The sequence below is a fragment of the Sciurus vulgaris genome, assembly GCF_902686455.1.
Source record: "Sciurus vulgaris genome assembly, chromosome: 13".
NCBI classification, from domain to species: Eukaryota; Metazoa; Chordata; class Mammalia; order Rodentia; family Sciuridae; genus Sciurus; species Sciurus vulgaris.
In genome coordinates, this window is record NC_136474.1 from 62,912,349 (window position 1) to 62,933,883 (window position 21,535).

Below are 21,535 nucleotides of genomic sequence, written 5' to 3' on the forward strand. Positions count from 1 at the left end.
TGCTTTTGGGCTCGGTTCACTCAGGCCACTTGCCTTGTCTCACTAACAACGGTCCCAAACTTGAGCGGCTCCATATACCCTGGCAGGATTTGACCGGGTTGTAATTTCCTTCATTGTTCCCTTTCCATTTTTTCCTTATAAAAAAGGTCTCAACTACAGCTGGTTATGACAGGGCTAAATAGAAGTAAGATACAAGAAAATACTTTACATATTAAAATGCTGTAGAAATGGGAGGCATGTGATAATATAAATGAGATACAGAATTATCTATGATAGGGTATGTAGGATGCATGCTGTGACTTTGATGGAAACAACTTCGTACATAGGTTATAGATGTACAGTAGGACATATGACTTATTCTGGCACATGATGTAGTTTATAGTATGTACTGCGATCCAGAGGATTATGTAATATCTTATGACATATCATATTCCCAATGTAGAGGAAAGTAGAATCAAAATCAGTCGACATTAGGCTATTTTGGCATTCGAAACACAAGCCCCAGATCTGTGATTTTAACAGCTGAAGCTGGAAGGAAGAAAACTAAAAATACTAATGGGGAAGATATCACCATCATTGGCAATGTGGTCCACTGGGCGGGGGATCTGTGGGAAGACAGAAACCCCCAGGCTAGGTCTGGGCAAGGGGTGCAGAAGGGAGGGGCCCTCTTGGGAGGTGGTGGAGGAGTTGGGCTTGTCAGTGATTGTTCCCGCTATTTATGAAGCCAGATGAGGAGCTATAGGGCTTGCGGTGGCCCCTGTGTCTGCTGATTAGCTGGCGATTATATTGATGATGTAATAAAAATTCACTTTGTCTATTAAGTTTCACCAGGACAATCAGGGAGAGATTAGATAAAAATCAGAGGAAATGAATAATAGAATGGAGGAGGAATGTCACAAGTCTCACCTGCCAGGGTCCCTGGGTCTCTTCCCTTTGGCTGCCCCCAGAGCCGGGTCATGAATGAGGAACCCCCTATCTTAGCCCCTAGGAGAAGCAGCACTGAAAACTTCCCTAGCAGGGATGGCTGCTCCCTGGGAGGGACTTGGTGCTTCAGCTATGACATTGGTTTAAGTTTACAGACCATATTTAATACTTGATTAAATCTCTAGCATGCCAGCCTCTGTGGATCTGCTGGCCCTGCTGGGAGAATGGTTAAGTGATTGGCCCCTCTGTGTTGGGGTCCCTCTGGGGACACAGCATGGCAGGTGGAGTTCTAGGTCTGAAGGTCCATGCTGCCCACAGGCCTCCCTGTCTCTCAGTGTCCCCTGGCCTGGACTGTGCTAAAAAATCCTCCCTCCCCCAATTTTGGAGATGCTCTTTTGGGTTAAGACTTGGGCTCTGAAAGGTCTGTTGAAAGGCATGTGCCACAGAGATGGTGACACATTAATGTCTACTTGCTGCCAGGGGCACATCTGCCCTGTGTGATTTGTCAGATCAGCAAGGGACTGGACTTGAAAGGATAGGAGAAGGAGGTTAGTTCTAGTTAAGGCTCACTGCCTAAGAGTCAGGGGTCCTGGTTTGATAGACTTGGGCTTGGGGCTTGGGGCTTGAGGTTGGGGAAGCAGTGTCAAGGAGGATGGGTATCTGGGGGTTGTGGGGGGCTGCTGGGAGACCACCATTAGTGACTTGCATCTCCCTGCAGGGAGCTGGGCCTTACAGGTACTCCAGCTCTATGACTAGCCCAGTTCTGGTCTCCCTGGAGACATCCCTGGGTTAGGAAAATGCCAGGGTCAAGGTCCATGGGAGGCCTACACTAGGAGAGTCTCTATCCCCTGAAGAATTGGACCCAAAGGCCACCTCATCAATTGTCTCTCTCTCTTCAAAATGGGAGAGGCACCTGACTTTTCTCCTCTGGTGCTTGGGCTGCCCAGGAGCTCTCGGCACTCTTGCCCAGGTGTGCCGTCCATTCCAGGAGCACTTCTTCCCAGGACCTGCCAGGATTCATACAGCTGTAAGACCAGGGTCACCCCAGGAAACTCTGTCCCCAGCTTCATCGTCACTGCCTGGCTGCCATCCAGCCACTCCTGCACTGGGGCGGGTAGAGAGGAAGGGCGTAGGGTGCGGGAAGATTCCAACTCCAGAACCCCTCTGGGTACCGCTAGGGACGTTCATCTGAGTAAGCCTGTAGGGGCAATCTGGATGCCTGCCTCAGTGACAGGGAACATGGCCACGGTTTAAATATTCTATGAGTAATTTCTCAGCCCAAGTGGGCTGCAGTTGGGACAGCTGAAGGACACTGCAGCCCCAAAGCAGGTGAGGAGCAAGGACAGTCCTGGCAGGTCCTGTGTGTGTCACTGATTTCCTCGGAAGTAACTGCCTCCCTTCTCCCTCAGCCAGGCTGGCACGGGGTCTGGATTTATTCAAAAGGAGATACTTCTTTGTCCACCAGCCGGAGAATGAGACTTCATTGCAGTGGGACAAAAACAAAACATAATGGAACCAAACAAAACACTCGGACCTGTCAGCTCTCCAGTCTCCTGTGCGATCTTCTTGCCATCTGCCTGCCTGGGTTTTTGCTGTCCCTCTCTACCTGGGGAACTGGCTCCAAGTCCCTAAGTCCCCCTACCAGAGAACTTATCTTCTGGGGGTTTGCACACACCCCCCCCCCCAGGACATTTGAAGTGACAGTTTTGTGTTTGTGGTGCTGCCACCTCCTACTGCATCCAGTTACTCCGTGGTGGTAAGGTTGTGTCCCTCACATTCGGAGGTCAGGGCCTGACACACACGGCGACAGAACTGTTATGAATCTGTGCCTCTCTGAGAGAGGACTTTATCTCCCCCTCAGTCCTGGGGCAAGGCAGGACACATTTCTCCATTCTCTGTTCCTGCTTGCAGAAAAGATCGCCCATGCACCATAGAAGAGAGTGGGGATCCTCAGGGCATCCCAGAGGCCAAAGGCAGTTAGACCCATGACACCCCTCTTGCCCAGCAGGCCCCTCCTCCTGTTCTGCTGGTCTGTGGAACATTCTCCTGGCTGCATGGCCTCTGCTATGACCAGCCCTCCTAATCACTAGCTCAGTTGAGATGAGGACAGAACATTCAGAGTTAATGTTTTGCAGAGAAACCTAAGAAACTAAGGGAAAAACAAACCAGGGCATTGGAGGTGGCACAGGGAGCAGACAGGGTGTCACACCAGGAGGGAGCAGAAGTCAGGCTCCTGCTGGCTCCAGCAGGATGGGGGTAGCCTGCATGTGTGGCCTTTCCTGATTACTTCCCACTTGTCTCAGCTGGGCCCCCTGGACATGGAGATCTCCCCTTCAGAAGAACAGTCCCTTCTGAGCTGACACCATGTCCTGGTCTGTCCAGTGGTCACTCACAGCAGCCCACCCACACCCTTCCCTCCACACAGACTCCATCCTTTCCCTGGAGTCCTGATTTGGCTGCTTGAACCCAGGCTTCATCCCTTACCCCTTATTCCAGGGGATTTCCAAACTTGCTTAACAGAATTCCAACAGAATTTACTGTAAAATAAATTTGCTTATTGGAATAGTCAAGATGTCAGTACAGAGGAAGATCTTATTTTTCAATAAAACCACTGGAAAAGAAAATAGAACCCCAAACCAAACCATGGTGACTTTCCTTCCCTGGGGTCCCTCACTTCCATGGTGAACAGGCAGGAACAGGCAGGCTACAGGGGTTGTAATGGGTCCTCAGCAGGACCTGGGTGGTGTGTATGCCCACTGACCATCAACCCTCACCAAGGCCTACCCTTTTCTTCAGGTGCAGTGTTTGCCCCTGTGCCTCTTGTGGGAGCATTTGGAGATTCTTATGCAGAAGTTGAGGGAAGTAGCAATTTGGAGTTGGAACATGTGGGGCCCTAAGTATGGAAAAGATTCTGGTGACTCCCTTGACATATGGTACCTCCCCAACATATGGAATTCAGAATAAAACTCATGCTAAACCATGGACTGCAATTCTTAATTTTAAAAATGAAACCACTCTCACATAGGTACAGAAACTACAACACTTTCTGGATTTTCTGGTTATCTTATGTGTGTCCGCTTTTGCTGGAGCCTTAGGCCCAGGCCTGACTTGGCAAGTGAGGGAACTGACCCAGGGTCCCAGGTCACCCACCGATGCCGGGACCAGTTTCAGGGGCAGTCAACCCTCACCTGAGGGAGTCGGTGCGGACCGGTGTGGACCTACAGCTCCAGAGCTGGGGCGGAGCCTGGACTGCGGCAGGTCAGGGCGGTTTGGTTTCAGGGGCCCGCGGCGGTGCGCTGGAAGTTCTTCCTCTCACCGTCAGAGGGCAGGCGACAGCCAGAGGAGAGAGGAGTCCTTCTCCCCACACAGTTTGGGGGCTCCTCCCCAATGTATGGAAAGAGTCTAAAGGGCTTCCACACTCCCGTTTGTTCTTCCTGGAACTACTTACATCCAAGCCTGTGACTAGAGAGGGGGCAGGACACTTCTGGGGAAGATCGGATCTCTGGCACCAGAATGCACCTTCCCCATACTCCCGGCGGGGAGCCAAGCTCTGGGAACTGGCTGGGGCTCAGCAAGGGAGACTGGGTAGTATGCCCTGGGGAGGGAATGACAGTGACTTTCCAGGGCGCTTGATTCCTCGCTGGGTGCAAGAACCAGGGAGAACTCTGAATGAACTTGCAGCCAGGAGTCTTGCCCCTGGGTGGCTGGGTTGGGTGGGTAGGAGCAAGTCAGGAGGAGGAGCCAATGTTGCCTGTCTGCTGCAGCAGAGCACCATTCCTTGTGGAAAAGAAGCACCTTTCCCCAAGAGGTCTCCATCTCCCACCCCAGTCACAGGCATCTGTTTTCTTGCCCTCCTTTCCAAGCAAAGGCTTTTCCACTAGCTCCTCGAAACGCTATCCCCTCTCTCCTCATCTGTTTGCAGTCCTGGAGGATGGAACCCAGAACACACACTAGGCAAGTGCTACACCCCTAACTCTTTTAGGGCATGTTTTTTTTTCCCCCGGTGCTGGGGATTGAACCCAGGGCCTTGTGCTTGCAAGGCAAGCACTCTACCAACTGAGCTATATCCCCAGCCCCCTAACCCTTTTAAAAGAAAGTAAAAATTTTAAGACAGAGTCTTGCTAAGTTGCTGAGATTGGACTCGAACTTGTGATTCTCCTGCTTCAGCCTCCAGAGTGGCTGGGATTACAGGTAAGTGCCATCGCTCTGGGCTGGCAACCCCTCTTGTATTTATCATCATCCAATCATGGGCCTGACCTCTAAAGCAGGCTCCCCCAAGCTGCCTTGCTGACTCTGGGAACATAGAAAAGGAATTATCAGAAAGCCTATAGAGTATTTGGTTGTCCCTGGAGACACTCCCTGAGTGTTGTCTCTTCCATTCTGAGATGACTTCAGGTATTATACAGGGTTAAGGACATTCTGAGCTGAGGCTTTAGTGGGCAAGGGAATGAGGGATTGGGGCGATCCCCAAGGGATTTCCAAGGAAAAGGAAACATAGCCTTCCCTTTCCTTCTCACTGGAATCACTACGATGAGAGGTGAGCCTCAGTGAGAAGCAGTTATCCAAAGGCCAGAACAATGCTGACTGAACAGAAGCCTGAGGCTCTGGTCCCAAGAATGCAATCATGGTGATCTGATTAGGTGCATTTCTTTCTGGGACACCCAATCTGCAAAGTTCACAATGACATCTCCCAGGGCCACTATCCTACCATGTAAACAGGGACATTGCTCTCACCACTCCCTTGGAGATAGACCTCTTCCCACAGCAGGGGCAAGGATGCTCTCCGTGTCTCATCCGGTGAGACCAAGCCAAGCCAAGTATTGATTTGACAGAAAGATATAGATAAGGTGGATGGATAATGGTTAGGGGATCCGATTTCTTTCTTTTCCTGTTCAGAGAACACCTCTCCTCCACCTCACCCTGCTGGAAAGCAGAGGCCTGATGAGGGAGAGTGTTCTTACTGGTCACACAGGACATCTCCATCCCCGATGTCTCCTCCTAGGAGCTCATGAAGCCCCTGGGGACAAGGTCCCCTCTTCTACCATGCAACCACTCCCAACATCGTTGCCTCCCCGTATATTCTTAGAACCAGTCAATATGATTAATTTTACATGGGCGTAATTTCCTGCTATCGCTGCGGAGTCCTCCTAGCCTCGCCCATCAGCAGCGACATGATACAGTTTCTGGTCATATTGGTCAACCAAGATATTGATATTATTAATAATGGATATCTATATGCTAACCTTTGTCCACACAACTGAATCACTTTGGGCTGCCTGTCACATTTCTTTAAAAGGTATTGATAAGCACATTACTGGAAGGATGTGTACAATCTTAGGTGTGTGCTTTCCACTCACCTTCAAGCATCTCCTGTGAAAATCTACCCATGTTGGATGAGCTGGTATGAACACAATGGCATGTAGTGTGCAAGAGAATGTTTGTGTGCATGTATTTTTGTGGCGAGTGAGTGTATGTGTGTGTGCATGCGGTTTTGGTCATATGTACCTGTGTGTATATAAGTGTGTGTATGAGTGTGTGTGAATAAGTCTATCTTGAACACCGGCCCTTTTAGAGCTGATCAAATAGTCAATTAGAGCATTATAGGGAGGTAGCAGAATCAGAGAATTCCTACAAATACACTGTGATGTAGTGTTTGATCTTTGGATGCCTCTTGTCTCCTAGGACTTGCGGGAGGAGGCTTGGCTTTATAAGGATATTATTAGGTTGATGCCTCGTTCTCTCAATTTACCTGCCAGGCAAGAGACAGCATTTGCTGGGAGTTGTCTGGCCAGAATCAGTCACTGGAAGGTTCACTGAAGGCCATGCTACAGGCTGGACTTGGGAGGCAGGCTACTCCCAGCCTCAGTCTCTTTATCTGTGTGTGTACTGTCAGCAATTAATCTGACTCCACTTTCATAAGGCCAGAAGAAGGGAGGTTGGCTCAGCTCAACTTCTCGACTGTCTGCACCAAAAGTTCTCCCAAAATGATGCTTGACATGCCACCAGGCTTTGCTGATTGCATGGTGGGGTGTGCTGTGCTGCCTATGAGAAGGGAGTGTGCTTGTGGAATTCTGTGGCAGAAGGCATGCTTGTGTGCTCCTTATGTGTGTGCACACAGGCACACGGAGCTCATTGCTATGTATCTCTGTGGCTGCTATCATGCCTATCTGCAGACAGGGGCATCAGGGACCGTGCCTCTATTGGCTGGTTCTACAATGATCCTATCCCATTTGAACCCAGACGTGCTCACTTGTCGGGTGTGCTCCCTTGCTTGTCCCTGTGAAGGGAAGCTGGCTAGCTAGAGAGATCTTTTGGATCCTCAGACATAGTGTATGAATAAACCAGACATGGATTAATTAGGTGTGACTGCATCATTAAATTAGAATAATGAACAAACAGCCACGTATGGCATTCAAATCTGCCTAGAACAACTCCACGGGTTGCTTTCAAGTAAGTCACCTGTCAGTTTGTAGGTTTGGGGGACTCCAGGGAGTGAAGTTTCCATCATATCTTGAGAAGTATGTTCTCTAGGTACCTCATAGCCCAGGCAAACGGTCCTTCAATGGGCAAGAAGACTTCACAACTGAATCCAAACAACAACTTGGTTCAATACAGCATCATCTATGCATGCTTCAGCTGCGTGCATTTCTCAGCATGAAATACGATGGTGGCACAGGTGCTCAGGAGACGGGAGGGAGAAGTTAAGAGGTGTGGGCAGCAGATGGGAAATGTATCGATCCCATAATATTTATGTGGATGTGCACAAAGTCCCTGGTGCATGTACACACTCACACACACACACACACACACACACACACACACACACCTCTATAAACCCCATTTCCAAACTCTTTTTTTCTTCTATTGACACAATCCCCATTTCCATCAGATAGATTCTAAGGTGGACCACGTCTTAATTTTGTTATTTTAGAAATAGATGCTGAATGGCAGTCGCCTGCCCTCAGCAGACTATGCAGCTTATAATCCTGGTCCTAGGACAGGGCAGCTATGCGGCAACAACAATCGGTCTTTAACAAAGAGAAGGAAGTCAACAGCCAAGAGGAAAGAAAACAAGAAACTTGGTGGTCTCACTGGCCAGCTGTGGCATAGCCTAAGGTATCAGGGGTTTTGTTAATATTATTAAGTATATAGAAACTGTTGATCTGTAGCTACTTTTAACAAAGGTGATAATTAATTAAAGCAGAATGTACTGCAGTAAAGTAAAATCGTGGTCAGTTTATGCACTGTCTACAGCCGGCTTTGGAAGTCTCTGTCAATTAAACTCTTGTTGGAGGCCAGTTCATTATCAATTTTTTTTTCTCCTGAGTTTGATCAATATTTTTGGCTGTTCTGTCCTCACAGAACCAGGACTATGTCTGTCTCTATGAAGGCACCCATTTATTTACATCTTGCAGATGGCCACATAGATTTTGTTCCTGAGTTGGACTGCTGGGAATGCTCTGTTTGAGAGCCTCAGTCAGCTCCTGCTGGAGGGGAGATACAAGGAAGGATAAGAGAAACCAAATGTGGAGCAAGTGGAAGGGGAGAAACTGCGAATGCATAATCCCAAAATCATCTTCTTCTACTCTTGAGAGACTCAGAAATCAGGGCAATTACCCATGGCCCTTCCCACTGACAGCCTTGCTGGTTCCTGTGGGCAGTCCCATGGCTCGGGTTTTCTACCCACCCAAGGGCCTCTGGGAACTTGATGGGTGGAAGTGGAGGAAGCTCTAAGGGCGAGTACATCAACTCAGGGAATCCCTCTGCCGCCTTTTTTATCCCTGTAAATTGTCTTTCTGCCTTAGCACCTTTAACTGCACCTTTATGTGACCAACTGGAACATTTCCCTCCTTCTTCAGGCCCCACTCTTGTGTTTTGGTGGGCATCTTTTTTGGCAAAGAAAAGAAGGAGAAGTGATGATAAAAGGGACCTCAGCTAAGTTGGAAGGAAGGCTTTAGTTCAGTCCCCTAGGCTCTTTGGGTGGCATAGAATGCTTTCTTGTGATTCTTGGAGAGGCTGTGTATTTAAAGGTCTTAGAAAAGACAGAAATAAAGGGGGTAAGTGTGTTTCTCTTATTATAGAGAGCCCAAAAGGAGTGTGGCTGTGTGTCTGCCACACCCTGCTTGTGTTTAGGGAAAATGCAGCACTCTGCTGGAACCTGTCTTGACTGAGCCTGTCAAGTCCTGTGTGTGTGTGTGTGTGTGTGTGTGTGTGAGAAAACACTGCAAGGAAAATAGGCTGTGATGCTAGGGGCTGGTGAGTGGGGTAGGGAGGCAGTGGGTGGTGAAAGTTAGCCCTGCAGAGAGCTGGGCTCTGTAGTTGGCCACTCAGATTCCAGATGGAAGGTCATTTCTAAAATGAGTCAATGGGTGAGAAAAAGCAGGCCAGACTTCAAAGGGTAATGGGTGGGGGATGAGGACAAGATTCTCTCCCAAACCTGGATGGCTGGGTAGGAAAATCAGGCAGATAAAAAAGAGCACACCTCCACACTGTTACTTGGACCGTTGACAAACCCCAGCCACGAGTACCAAGCTGGAAAATGTATGTAAAATTGTGGACAGTGTCCTTCCCTCCAGATTCTCCCTTCCTCCCTCATACTTCTCCCTGATTCTGCATATCACCTTGCAACAATAAAACTGCCCCTAACATCATCTTCACACCATTTGCATTCATCTCTTCCCTGTGCACTTATATGCACAAGTGCATGCATGCACACATACACACACACACACTCTCTCTCTCTCACACACACACTTACACCAACACCCACCCACCTACACACACACTTACACCAACACCCACCCACCCACACACACACTTACACCAACACCCACCCTCCACCCTCTGGTACGCACAGACACACTGGTTTTTACACTCTCTACCTCTTCTCTCTGCATGTCACTTGGGATTTCCCTTCCAAGTTCAGGAGCTGCTGCAGTTTCAGCCACTGCCAATCAGCACATCCAACTTCCTGCTGGCATGTGGACCCTACAACTTTCAGTTTTCCTGCCTGTGAGGTTGGGCCTCATTTTCTGTTACATCTCCCTTTCCTCTACAGGCAGTTCACCCTATGTCCTCTTCTGCCGAAATCCCTTCTCGGTCAACTTGGAAACTAACCATTTCTTGATGATGTGGAAGATGTGAACTCTGCAGTGTTTTCCTCAAATTCATCTCAGGCAAAGTTGGGACCAGCTCTTTTCTCAACCAATGAGGTGGTGTCCTCAGCTATTCTCTCACCTGGCAGCCCCTCTCCCTCCTGGTCTATAAGCTATAATCATGAGGACAATGGTACTAATATTAGTGATGAGTGCCATGAGCAAGTTGCTGGAGTGTTGAGGTCACCGGGCATTAGGAATGTCCCCACGGAACAGTTCTTTGAAAGAACTCTGAGCAATTTACAATATGACTGTGTGTCGGGGTACAGCAATGGCATACAATTTTGTAACTGCTTTCCTTTGGGTTCTTTTCAAGCTATGAGTTCATTCAAGAAAAGCTTTTGTTTTTGTTTTATTTTGCTTTGTGTCCCAGAAGCCACAAACATCCAGTCAACCGGAACAGGTGATGGAGGGAGACAGTATGCCAAGGGGCTTCTTTCAGCCTAAGAGTGGAGGTCAAAAGTGTTAATATTTCTCTGTTGAATTACAGTGAAATCTAGGCCAGCTCTGGCTTTCGCATGTGTGGGATGTACTTAGTCATGTTTGTACACGAATACATATAAGTGCACAGGTGCCTGCTAATTTATTTCTGTTGTGTTGATTCTAAGAAAGTCTGTTTTGAAGATAAATAAAATTATGCACAAATAAAAATATCCATCATTCTCTTAAATAAACCGATAATTTCCTAATAATTTTTTCTTTTCTTTTAAATAGAACACATCAACATCTGGAATTTGGAGTTTTTTTTTTTTTTAATGGTGGCTGTTGCTCTGATATACTTTAGTATTGCAATGATTGCTACTGATCATTTTATTTGGTAAAACTTATTTTTTGAAAGTGTTTTGCTTGTTTTCATATGCTGGCTATTCTATTTTTCCTATCTCTGGCAATGCAAATCATTCTTTTAAAAACTATAGGTGTGTAACCAGTCATTTGGTTAGTCTCTTTCCTTGTACAAAACTGACTTTTTATTTTCCAAAGTAATTAAGAAAAAGTTCATCTTATTTGAGCTGATGCCTGTGCTGATACTTCAACTTCACTCTTAGACTCATTGGAAAACAGAAATCAGATACAGTCTCATGGTTTTAATTCACCTATGAGCTACCTCGGCTAAAGTCGAGAGGTGGAAATGCAATTTTCTGAAAATTGTTGCATTTTAAATGCAAACATAAAATGTAATTTTATGAAGATGGTCACAAATCACCAAAACATAATCATACCCCTTGTCTTTCCTCTTTCTCTCAGTCACACCCCAAATCAAGGGGCTTCAGGCACTTCCTACTCAGGTACAGTTGAAATAGGAGCTTGTGCAGCTGACGGTGAGCATATCTGAAAATAATACACTTTCCGGAGCTAAATCCAACAGAAGGTTCCTTTACTCTGTCTCCACCCTCCTTCTGGATGTAGTGTGAAAGTCCGAGGGGCTGATATCCCTGCAGCTAGGCTCCTGGGTTGGGAACCCCCGCCGTGCCAGGACTATCAGTAGAGTACATTTTCCTCCATGAAGTGGGGGAAATCTCAAAGCAGAGTAGTTACCCAGGCACAGATCTGCTCTGAACGGATAACAGGAGGGACTATGATAGGGACTTGGCTGTTTAGATTAAAATGCATCGCAGGCTCTGGGAACAAGCACACATCAGTAGTAAAGGCTGTTTAAACCTTTGGGGACAGCCCTATGTTTATATTACATTAATTCATAAATATTATACTAAATACCACTTAAATTGGACTTAAATGACTTCAAAGATAATGCATTATAATATGGCTATCCAGAGAGCACTAGTCTTTATGTCTCCCAGTAACTCAGTCTTTGCTGCTTTCTATCCTGCTAGACAGGACCAAAGTTATGAATGGATTGCCGGCTTATTCATGTGTGATCCACGGTGTATGCGTGCATGTGTGTGTGTGTGTGTGTGTGTGTGTGCATGGGTATGTGTATTTGTATATATGTATCTTTGGTCACTGCCTCTGTTTATTCTCCAGGAAATAAAAAGAAGAACAGAGAAGTAAATTAAAAATGAGAGAAGAGGAGAAGTACACTAATGGGTGATCTGTTCCCTTCTCCAAGGAAGAAAAATTCTACGAAAAGGGGCAAAATTGGTCCTCAGCTCATTTCTGCTGCTACCCAGGGAATTTGCCTCGCTCTTCTTTAATCAATAGTAAAATGTCTTTCTCTTTGCAGCCCAGAAAAACAATCTTTTCAAAAGTGCGTCCAATAGGGGAGAAAAGAAGACTGAGTTAACCGGAGAGTTTGCATTAAAGTGGCTTTTCTTCCTTAGGTGTTGTTTCTTTGAATTTTGAGTTGGGGCTTTTTTCCTTCCTTTCTGTCTCTGTCAAGCACCCAGATCCCCCTCCCCTCATTTGCTTGCTGGTCTCCAGGGGGTAAATACACCTTTACAGTAATTACCCTGGTCCAGAGCTGCTATTTGCTACTTCCCGGCCCAACAGCCTTTCTCAGACATGGCTGGGTTTTCTCCACAACACCCACCTACTCCCTCCTCCACAGACTCCCAATTTGACTGGAGTAATTGCCTTTTAAGGTGCACTCTACGCATGGCAGGTATTCCATTAACCCTTAGAACTCCTTCCTTTTTAGTTACCTGAAATGGCAGGTGCCCAACAAATGGATACCCACCTGAAATCTCATGCATTTCATTTAGTTTTTACTGCTTTTAAAAACCAATAACATGCACATACCATCCATGCTAGAGGCTAGTACTCTGTTACATCTCTCAATTTTAACCCAGTATGATTCATTAGAAGTTAGGCATTCAAGAAGGAGAGAGCAAGAGCCACAAACATGCCCTGAAACCAGGCTTAACAAAGGCATGATTCTACCCTACACTCACGTTGTCAATGTACAAATGGGGAAAATCTAGAAGCCAAATGCAATCCTCATTCTTCAAACCTCATCGTGCTTTTTGACTTAACAGTAATTAATCACCAATGGCAAGCATGTAATTTTTTAAGGTGGCCAGAGACTTATTTTATAAAGGATTAGATAATAAATCAGGCTGCATCACTGAAGGAGGAGTTCAAACTCTACTAGGACTGAATAAACCAGCCCTTGGAAACAGTCTCATTTATTCAGCTCTCCGGGAGCTTTCAGGCACTGCTAGGGACATTGTGCCCCAACCTCCACTCGAAAAATCAAAGGTATGGAAAGGCAGGAAGTTTCATAGGGAAAGATACATGCTCAGGCTCTGACGGGTGAGCTGCGACAACGAAGCACCCAGTGTGCTGAAGCCAACGGGCCTGCCTGTCACTGACTGAGACAGTTTGGGAGAAGAATTATTTAGAAAATGAAGTTTTCCTTGTCCTAAGAATTCTGGCGGATTATATATATATGTATATATGATATATGTATATATATCATACACATATCTATTTATAGATACATACATATAGTTATGTATATGATATATACATATAACAACCTTCTCTATCTCCCTGATACAAATGATAAAAATTCTGCTTCTTTATTATAATACCAGAGAGTCCTCCTTACATCAGAAACAAAGTAATATCAGCAAGCGATTGTTGGGAAGAAACCAAGAAATACTGTTAAAGTTTATTTCATTTGAAATACAGAAGCATATGAAGTGCTCCAATCCAGATCCCACAGGACACCCAGATCCTCACAACTGTCTTTTGCCTCTAGTGGGTTCTAAATATTTTCAAGTTTGAAATCTTAAATTACCACAAGAACTGATCGTTAAGACGGGCAGGAGACTTTCCTATCTATGCTATTAAAATTTTTATTATTACTATTTTAAAAATTGGGAGTGTATTAGAATGACAAAGATTTGATACAAACCTTGATTAGCTTCTAGGGAGCTTGATTGGAAAGGGAAAAACTACAAAGATACGATTCACTTGAGAGGGAGGGGAAAGTGTTTTTTTTTTTTTTTCTTTGACTATTATTTCAAAGATGCCTCCCCACTCCACCTTTTCAATCTGTCTTCTGAACAGACAAGCATTTTCTCCATATTGGATAAAGGTTGGTTTCTCTTTCCATTACAGCCCCCACCATCACCCCACCCCAACAAACCCAGTATATTTCCATTCTGCTGTGTTTTTGTGCTACTCAACATGCCATTAACTTTAAGATTTACTCCTCAGCAGGCAAGCTGGAAGATGCTAAAGCCAATAAAAACTGCTCTCTGGGACTCCAACTATGAAGAGTTTGGAGCTCTGTTTAGTATTCGGATGAAGGGAGGGCTGGAGAAGGAGGGTGGTTGTGGTAGTGAAAACCCGCTGCTGCTTAGAGAGCCAGACAGCTTTGCGCCCTGCACCTAATGTGCTAGAGGATCAGCTCTGTTCAGAGCCCATTTGTGGCCAAGGATGAGGCTGCTCTCTATGTGGGGGTGGGTGTACGTGTGTGTTTTCATCTTTGAAACCACCATCTCTAACACAGCATCTTCAGTGGTTCTCCACACTACTGTTTATTAAAAACGGAACATCCATACACATCCCCTACAACTTCCTTAGCCCCGTGCTCCTTCCCTGCCTGGCGATCAATCTCTCTCAGAAAGCATTTAACTTGCCCACACAGCTCCAGCACCGATTAATCCCCGCTGCACATCCTATACATTACTGTTAGGGAGCGGAGCACTGGGCTAATTTCGTCACCCACCAGCCACCCACACACATTCTACAACTGAACACATTTGGGGCTCTGCCTTAAAGATAATAAAACAAGGAGAAAACAGGCAGACTGCAGACAATTCCCATGACCACTTTCCTAAAAAGTTGTTAGGTTTTAATTCTTTGATTATTTTGTCTCCCCTCCCCCAAGCACTCACTAGCAATAATTGCTTCAAGGGAGCAATAACATACTATAAAGCTCTCTGCATGGTGAGTTTGGGATAAATTCGGGTGCACCCTTCAAAAGACATATCTTGCACACATACGATTTTTCCCCAAAGCCCAGCTTTCCTGAGAAAGGGACTATACAGGTTTCCAAGACCCCCACTCCACCCAGGGGATGACAGGGTCCTTGCTAATTCTTGCCTTAGGTTTTATTACTCCTTCCTTCAAACATTAAAGCTATCACCTTCCCCCTACTCTCCACACCACCACTCACACAACAACCGGATTACTGAGGCACACAGCTCGATATGGAGAGTTTACTGTTAAATTGATGGCAAAATAAAAATATCTCTTTGAATTTGTCACCTCTCTCCCTTTTAGACGGCTCTGCTCCTGCTACTCTGGCCCAGAGCGGAGAATGAGGAGACCATCTCCTGTAGTATTTTCAGCACCACGGCGATGGACAGCACCCTAGGTCCCCGGCCCGCCGAGCGCCAGCCAGTCCGCTCAGCGTCCTGGTCTCGCCCGGTGCAGCAGTCCCCATCCCAATCTTTCAAGTCGCTTTACTCAAAAACCCAAGCCCCATTTCCCCCTCCAGCCTCTCTTTCTCTTCATCTTCTGCGCCCGCTGCTCTCCCCATGGCACAGCTCCTATCAGCTTCTCGCCCAAAACCCAGCTTTGCCCCAGCGAGCAGCTCCCCACGCACCCCAGCTCTGGTCTCCGCTACCCGAGCGCCTCCCTCCTCGGCGCCCGCCCGCGGCTCCCTCTCGCCCATCTCCCGCTCGTCAGTCGCCGGCCGATCGGCCGCCCGTCCGCTCCTTCTCCCTGGCAAAGTTGGGAGGGAAAGGTGCACTCACCTTTGTGCATGCCTGTGAACCTGTCCTTCAGAACCGTAAGCTCGTAGATCTTGCCGAACTCCTCGAAGAGGGGCTTGAGGTCCTTCTCATCCAGGTTTCGGGGGATCTGCCCAATGAACAGCTTGATGGCATCGTGGTCCTTCATGGGAATGGTCGACGGGTTCCCCGGGCTGTGGTTTAATCCGTTCATGTGCCCGGCGCTGCCCGGGCTGCTGCCGAGCCCGTTGGTACTGAGGCTCGCGTTGTCAGCCTGTCCGTTTGCTAACGTGGCCATCTTTATATACATAGAGAAAATCTTCTTTCCTTTTATTCTTTCTCGCTCGCACTCTCTCGCTCCTCTCCCTCACTCGCTCGCTCGCGCTCACACACGCACACGCATACACACACTCGGGTTCTCTCCCCCTCGGTTTCTCTACACCTCGCTCTCCTCTCGTTCTCTGCTCTCTCTCTCTCTTTCTCCTCTCTTCTCTCGCTCGCGCTCTCTCTCCTCTCCCCTCCCTCTCTCTCTCCCTCCCTCTCTTCTCTCTCTCTCTCTCGTTTTCTCGGTCTGATCTGATTTTTTCTTTCTTCTTTTTCTTCTTCTTCTGCTTCTTCTTCTTCTTCTTCTTTTTTTTTTTTTTTTTTCTTTTTTACATTGAACAGACAGGATCACTGTCCTTTCCGTTTAAACAGGCTGGACCGGTTCAAGTTCCTAGCCAGACCAGGGGTGGGGGCGGCGAGTGTGCGCGCGCGGAGGAGGGGAGCGCGGGGGGCCGGGAGTGGGCGCGCTGCTTGGGGGGAGCCGGCACCACGGCGGGCGGCGGCCGGGGGCAGGGCGGCATGGGGCGGCGCCGGCCTTGCCGCGCCTCCCCTGTCGGCAGCCCCGCCGAGCCGCGGTGGTACAGTCCGAGACGGCCCCCGGCTATAAATAGCGCCAGGCGCATGGCTCTTCGGGAGGCGCTGAGATTCCGGGCCCGGCGGCCGCAGGCAGCGGGTGCCTGTTAGGAACCAGGCTGCCGGCCTCTTCTCTTTGCCTTTTGAGGCTTCTTTTTGTAATAGCAGCAGGTGCAACTTTTTCTATTTTAAAAACATTGATTTTCATTTTCGTGTGGGTATGTAGGGGGGAGTTATCCACCGAGCTGCGCTCTATTAGGGCGACAGGCGGGCGAAGCGAAGGCATGGATGGCGGGCGGGGCGGCGGCGAAGGCGGCGGCGGAGGTGGAATGGGCGCTTTTTTCTCCCATCTGGCTTCATTTATTTATTTATTTAGACTAGAAAAAGCGAGCTGGCTTGGAGGGAGTCCGCCCAGCGATCCGAGTGCGCATTGATCAGTGTCGAGAGAAAAAAAGCTACATAAATATATATTATGTGGATAAATCTGTAGACAAGAGCTCTCTCGCGCGCTCTCTCTCCCTGTTTCTCCCTGTCTGTGTCTATCTCGGCTTTTTTTTCCTTCTCGCATCCCTAGCCTTCCAGAGCAACCCCAAATCTTCTCCCTCTCACCTGGTAGCTACCGCCACTAGAGCCACCAGGAAGGATGGGGCTGGGGAGCAGTCGGGCCGAGCCAGGGGTGCGGGGAGTAAAGATTCTAGGTCCGTCCTCCGCCCCGGCCCGCCACAGAAGGCGGGAGGTGGGTGTTTCGGTCCCGGACGCCTTCCCCAGTCCCGGAGAGCAGCGGCCGGTTGAGCCAGCAGCTGGTGGGAGGAAGATAAGAGTGGAGCGCCCCAGCCCGCTCGCCCGCCAAGGAGCGAGGAAGGCGCTGGGCGCGGTGGCCGGTGAGCCAGCGCGGGGGACCGACTTGATTTTTGCCCTCGTTTGCTTTACTGGTTCAAATTGGGAAAAAAAAAAAATTTTTTTTTTTTCTTAACTCACCATCAAAGAAATAAAGCCGCTGTATGTCTAACCGGGCTACAGCCGGACTCTGACTCTCGCGGCGTGCGCTGCCCCTGCGGGTTTCGTTTGCAGCACCTCCGGCTCCAGAGGTGCGAGGCAGGGAGTCGCGTCTGTGGGATAAAGCCAAGAGTTCGGCTGCCCTGCCAGTTTCCCGCTGGACTCCCCACGAAGCCCACTGGGGCTGGAACACCCGCTGCGCGAGAGAGGGAGTGGCAGGCGCGGAAGCCGGGCGGAGCAGCCCCGCCTCTGGGGGCGAAGACTGGTGATGAACTTGGCTGGGGCAGCAGATTTTCATTTTAATGGTGTTTACCTGCACCCCGTCTTCTACATTTGCTTTTCCAGGACAGCTTTTTTTCTTTTCGGCTTCAGAAGCGGGGCCAATTAAAATAACGCTCCCGATCCCCTGCGGGCTGCAGGACGGGGAGCTGGGACGGCTGGGCGGAGCTGCTGGCCTAACCCCGGCGAGTCCCGGCTGGCCACTTTCGGGTATTCAGAGCTTTTCTATTCTTACCCACGAATTACATTACGTTACTAGGCGATATATTTAACATTTTATTTAAACAAATGAAACCCCAGCAGCCTGAAAACCCAGGCCCAGCCCGTTTGGTACAACCACAACGCTGTACTCTCCAGCGCGGGAGGAGGCCGAGGCCCGGAGGTTCCCATGCCCCGAAGTTCGCAGCCCCAGGGCCCCAGTCCTCTCCGGAAACCTCTCCCTGAGGATGGGGGCCCAAACCAAAGAGCAAGTACTATTCTGGAACTTCATCCTTTCATTTTAGATTCTCCTGCCTTTGCTTGATGGAGTCGAGTGTAAGTATAGTTGATTTTGTAACTCGTTTTCCACGGGCTCACATCTTCCAGTATTTTATGTTGGTCCAAGAATCACCCAAGTTGATGGAATGAAACAGAAACTCATATAGAGTCTGCCTGCTATGGCTGCGTGCTTGGTGTACCTGCGATGTGCTGTAGTAAGGTGGGCATGTCCCTGATGAGCACATGGAGGGTTTGTGTGTGTGGCAGGAGGTGTGTGCATATGTCTTGTTCCAACTGTGTGCTTGTGGATGCAGCCTGGTCATGTGCACATATGCTGTTTGTATCCATAATCTGTGCTCGTTCACGCATGCGTGTGTGTGTGCAGGCGCTTACCAGGTTGAGAACCCTCTTTCCCAGGACGCATCAGCAGAGGCTAATAACTATCCAAAATATCTCTTCCAACCTCATCTTGCAATGCTGGTGCTTGCAAGGATCTCACAGCAGAGTGGAATATATTTTCTGCCATCACAGGGGAGTTAGGGAGAGTAATTCCTACTTGAAATCTTTTTTTTTTTCTCCCTGCCTCCCACCCCCTCAAAGAAATGTCATGACAATGGGAAGTGAAGGAAGACAGCTGAAGGCAGCTGGAAAAGGAAGGGCTGTATAGGAGAGGGTCAAGGTTTACCCTGTTCTTCTTGCCATCACCCTAACCACCTCTAGGGCCAAGTAAATCATTCATAGGTGTTCAATTATTCACATTATTATTAATAATAATAGCCAATACATAAATAAAGGCAGTCCCTGAGCTGGAGTGAATGGGGGAGTGGGGTTGCTACTGAATGGGAGCACCTGGCTATTTCAGATGCCCATTCCAGCCCCCTCCAAGACTGTTCCTCTGTGCTGTGTCTCTTCATATGAAGACCCAAGGCCAGGAAGAGCATTTTCTTTTTTAGGCAAGTTTCCCACCCTCCCTTCTAGCCCACCTGATGTTGGCTCATTTTGGATTAGACTATCTCCTTTTAGGGGAGTTGCACATCCCTCACCTTTCAGCTTTCTGGCAGGCATATGGTGAATTGTCCCACCTTCCCCCAGCTTGCTCAGGCAGAAGCAGCCAGGCCAGGACACCCTCGGTTATAACTGAGCTACCTGTGTAAACAGCAGCAGAAGCAGCTTCTGCCAAGGCATTGATCTCTTAAAGGTACAGAGCTGAATCCCTTAGTCTCTCACCTCTTCTCTGCCACAGCAGAGCTTTGGGGATAAAATAGCAGACAGGTATCTCAAATGAATGCAGTAAAGGAGCAGGACCCCAGAGAAAATAGTATGGAACATGGTTAGGTTGGCTCTTTGGCATCCTTGCCCTTGATATTCTAGGAAGACTTGAGTTAATTTTTTTTAACCTTAGATCATCAAAGAGAAATGTAATTAGGTAAAGATAGGGGCAAAGTATTATTCACTGTGACATTTAAGCAGATTTAAAACTTTTTCTCCAAGTGCCACTTCATGGCTACAATTATTCGAGAGAGAGAGAGAGAGAGAGAGAGAGAGAGAGAGAGAGAGAGAGAGAGAGAGAGAGAGAGAGAGAAGGGAGGAGGGGAGGAAAGGGGAGGGGAGGGAGAGGAGACTGGCAAATGGGAGCTGGGAGCAAGTGTTTCTCATTTTCTATCTGGGTTTGTCAGTTTTGTTGCTGATTCATCTCTGGGCGAGTGTCAGGATTCCCCAGGTGGGACTGGGGTCTTGGGTTGGAGAGTTAGGAACTCAGTCCTTGCTATTGCCTCCTCTTCCTCCTCTCCTTCAAGGAAGGAGGGGGGAACTCCCTTTGTGCTTTGCTTCCTCTAGTTGAGCCCTCATCACTCTCTCCCTCTGGTACCACCTGAACCACATTCTGTAGCCTTGGCTGTGGCCACACACCCTCAGATGTGCTTTGGCTCTCTTGCCTGTTAATTTCTCTCTTCATCTAGATGGTGAACTTGTGGACAGTAGGAATCTAGTGATCTGGTCTCTCCTTCTCTGAAGTTCTTTTACAGTGATGGGTGTACAGTAGGTCCTCAGGATGGCTTTTATAGATTCCAACAGCTAATCTGACTGGGGCAGGGGTCAACACTTTGTTAATTCATCTGGGCCCCAAGGATGGGAAGCTGAAGGCCCAGGCTGACATTCTGGGAAGGAATTCAGACTGGGGATGAAAGCAGGCAGTTCAAATGACACAGAGCAACTTAGCCTCTGTAAGTCTGTGCTGTTTGGCTTGGAGGCATCACCACTCAGTCATTCTTGTGTTAACTCAGTCCTTCTGATCTCCCACTGGAAACATCAGAGAAAGGACAAAGAACTCACTGTCTAGTTAGAAAGACCAAAGTCATATCAAGTGAAAAGCCCCAGAACAGCAAATGGCAACAGATGGTTAAATGTCCTCCAGGTGTGAGAAGTTCCAGATAGGAGAAAATAGAAAACAGAAAACAATCCAAGTTAGGTGTCATGATCTGTGAGGTGGGTACTGGCCTTGAGGAAATAAGGGCACTTGTTAAAACAAATGCAGAGAGTACCAGGCTGCCAGAGAACAGGCTAATGGCCTAGATGTGGTCTAGGATGTTCTCCAAGGTTACAAGGAGAACAAGCTGAAAATTGAGCTGCCATCTAAACTGGGATCCCCTCATGAAGAGTCCAGACCTCCAGGAAAATGTCTCTATGGAGTAGCTGCTCTCTCCAGACCTACAGAGGACAGGGAGGCAGCCTGGAGATACTGGTCTCCCCTGGAGTGAGCTCATAAGTTTAGGCAAAGAGACTGGATCAGAGAGCCCAGTGACCACCCAAGGGAATGAGTGAAAGGCACAGGCTCAGTGGACATGAGCCCCCAGGAAGATGGAGCTCAAGTAGACAGTGGTACTCACAGAAAGCTTTCTGGAGGAGAGGGCCATGATCTGTTCCTGCAGTTAGGGGCAATTTAGCTTAGGAAGACAGAAGGGAGGTGACTGGCAGGTTGAGGCATGTTGGAGTTGCCAGGCCTGGAGTGAGCAGCAGGCTATGGGTTCTTCAGTGACAATGAAGAGGGACTTCCATGTGGGTACCAGTGGGTTGGTAAGGTGGGGTTTGAGGCAGCCTCAGCACTCTCTAGTCTTCTCTATAATCCTAGGGTTCTCCGTTTTTGAATAATTTGGGAAGACTTCA

At 48.2% G+C, this 21,535-nt stretch overlaps 1 protein-coding gene across 45 annotated transcripts in view; it reads right to left on the reverse strand.

The window, feature by feature from the left end:
• CELF4 (CUGBP Elav-like family member 4) overlaps positions 1-16,609 on the reverse strand; it is a gene marked incomplete at its 3' end in the record, with an annotated part of 292,274 nt that extends 275,665 nt beyond the window's left edge. For 9 of the 45 annotated variants that reach the window (XM_079108546.1, XM_079108554.1, XM_079108552.1 and 6 more), the window contains exon 1: positions 15,749-16,586. In XM_079108546.1, the coding sequence (XP_078964672.1) occupies positions 15,749-16,034 (286 nt within the window). In that variant the 5' untranslated portion in view covers positions 16,035-16,586. Of the gene's footprint in view, positions 1-15,748 lie in introns of all 45 variants that reach the window. The other 36 variants (XM_079108540.1, XM_079108569.1, XM_079108557.1 and 33 more) reach the window with 14 other exon arrangements.
• Between the last annotated feature and the right edge of the window lie 4,926 nt (positions 16,610-21,535).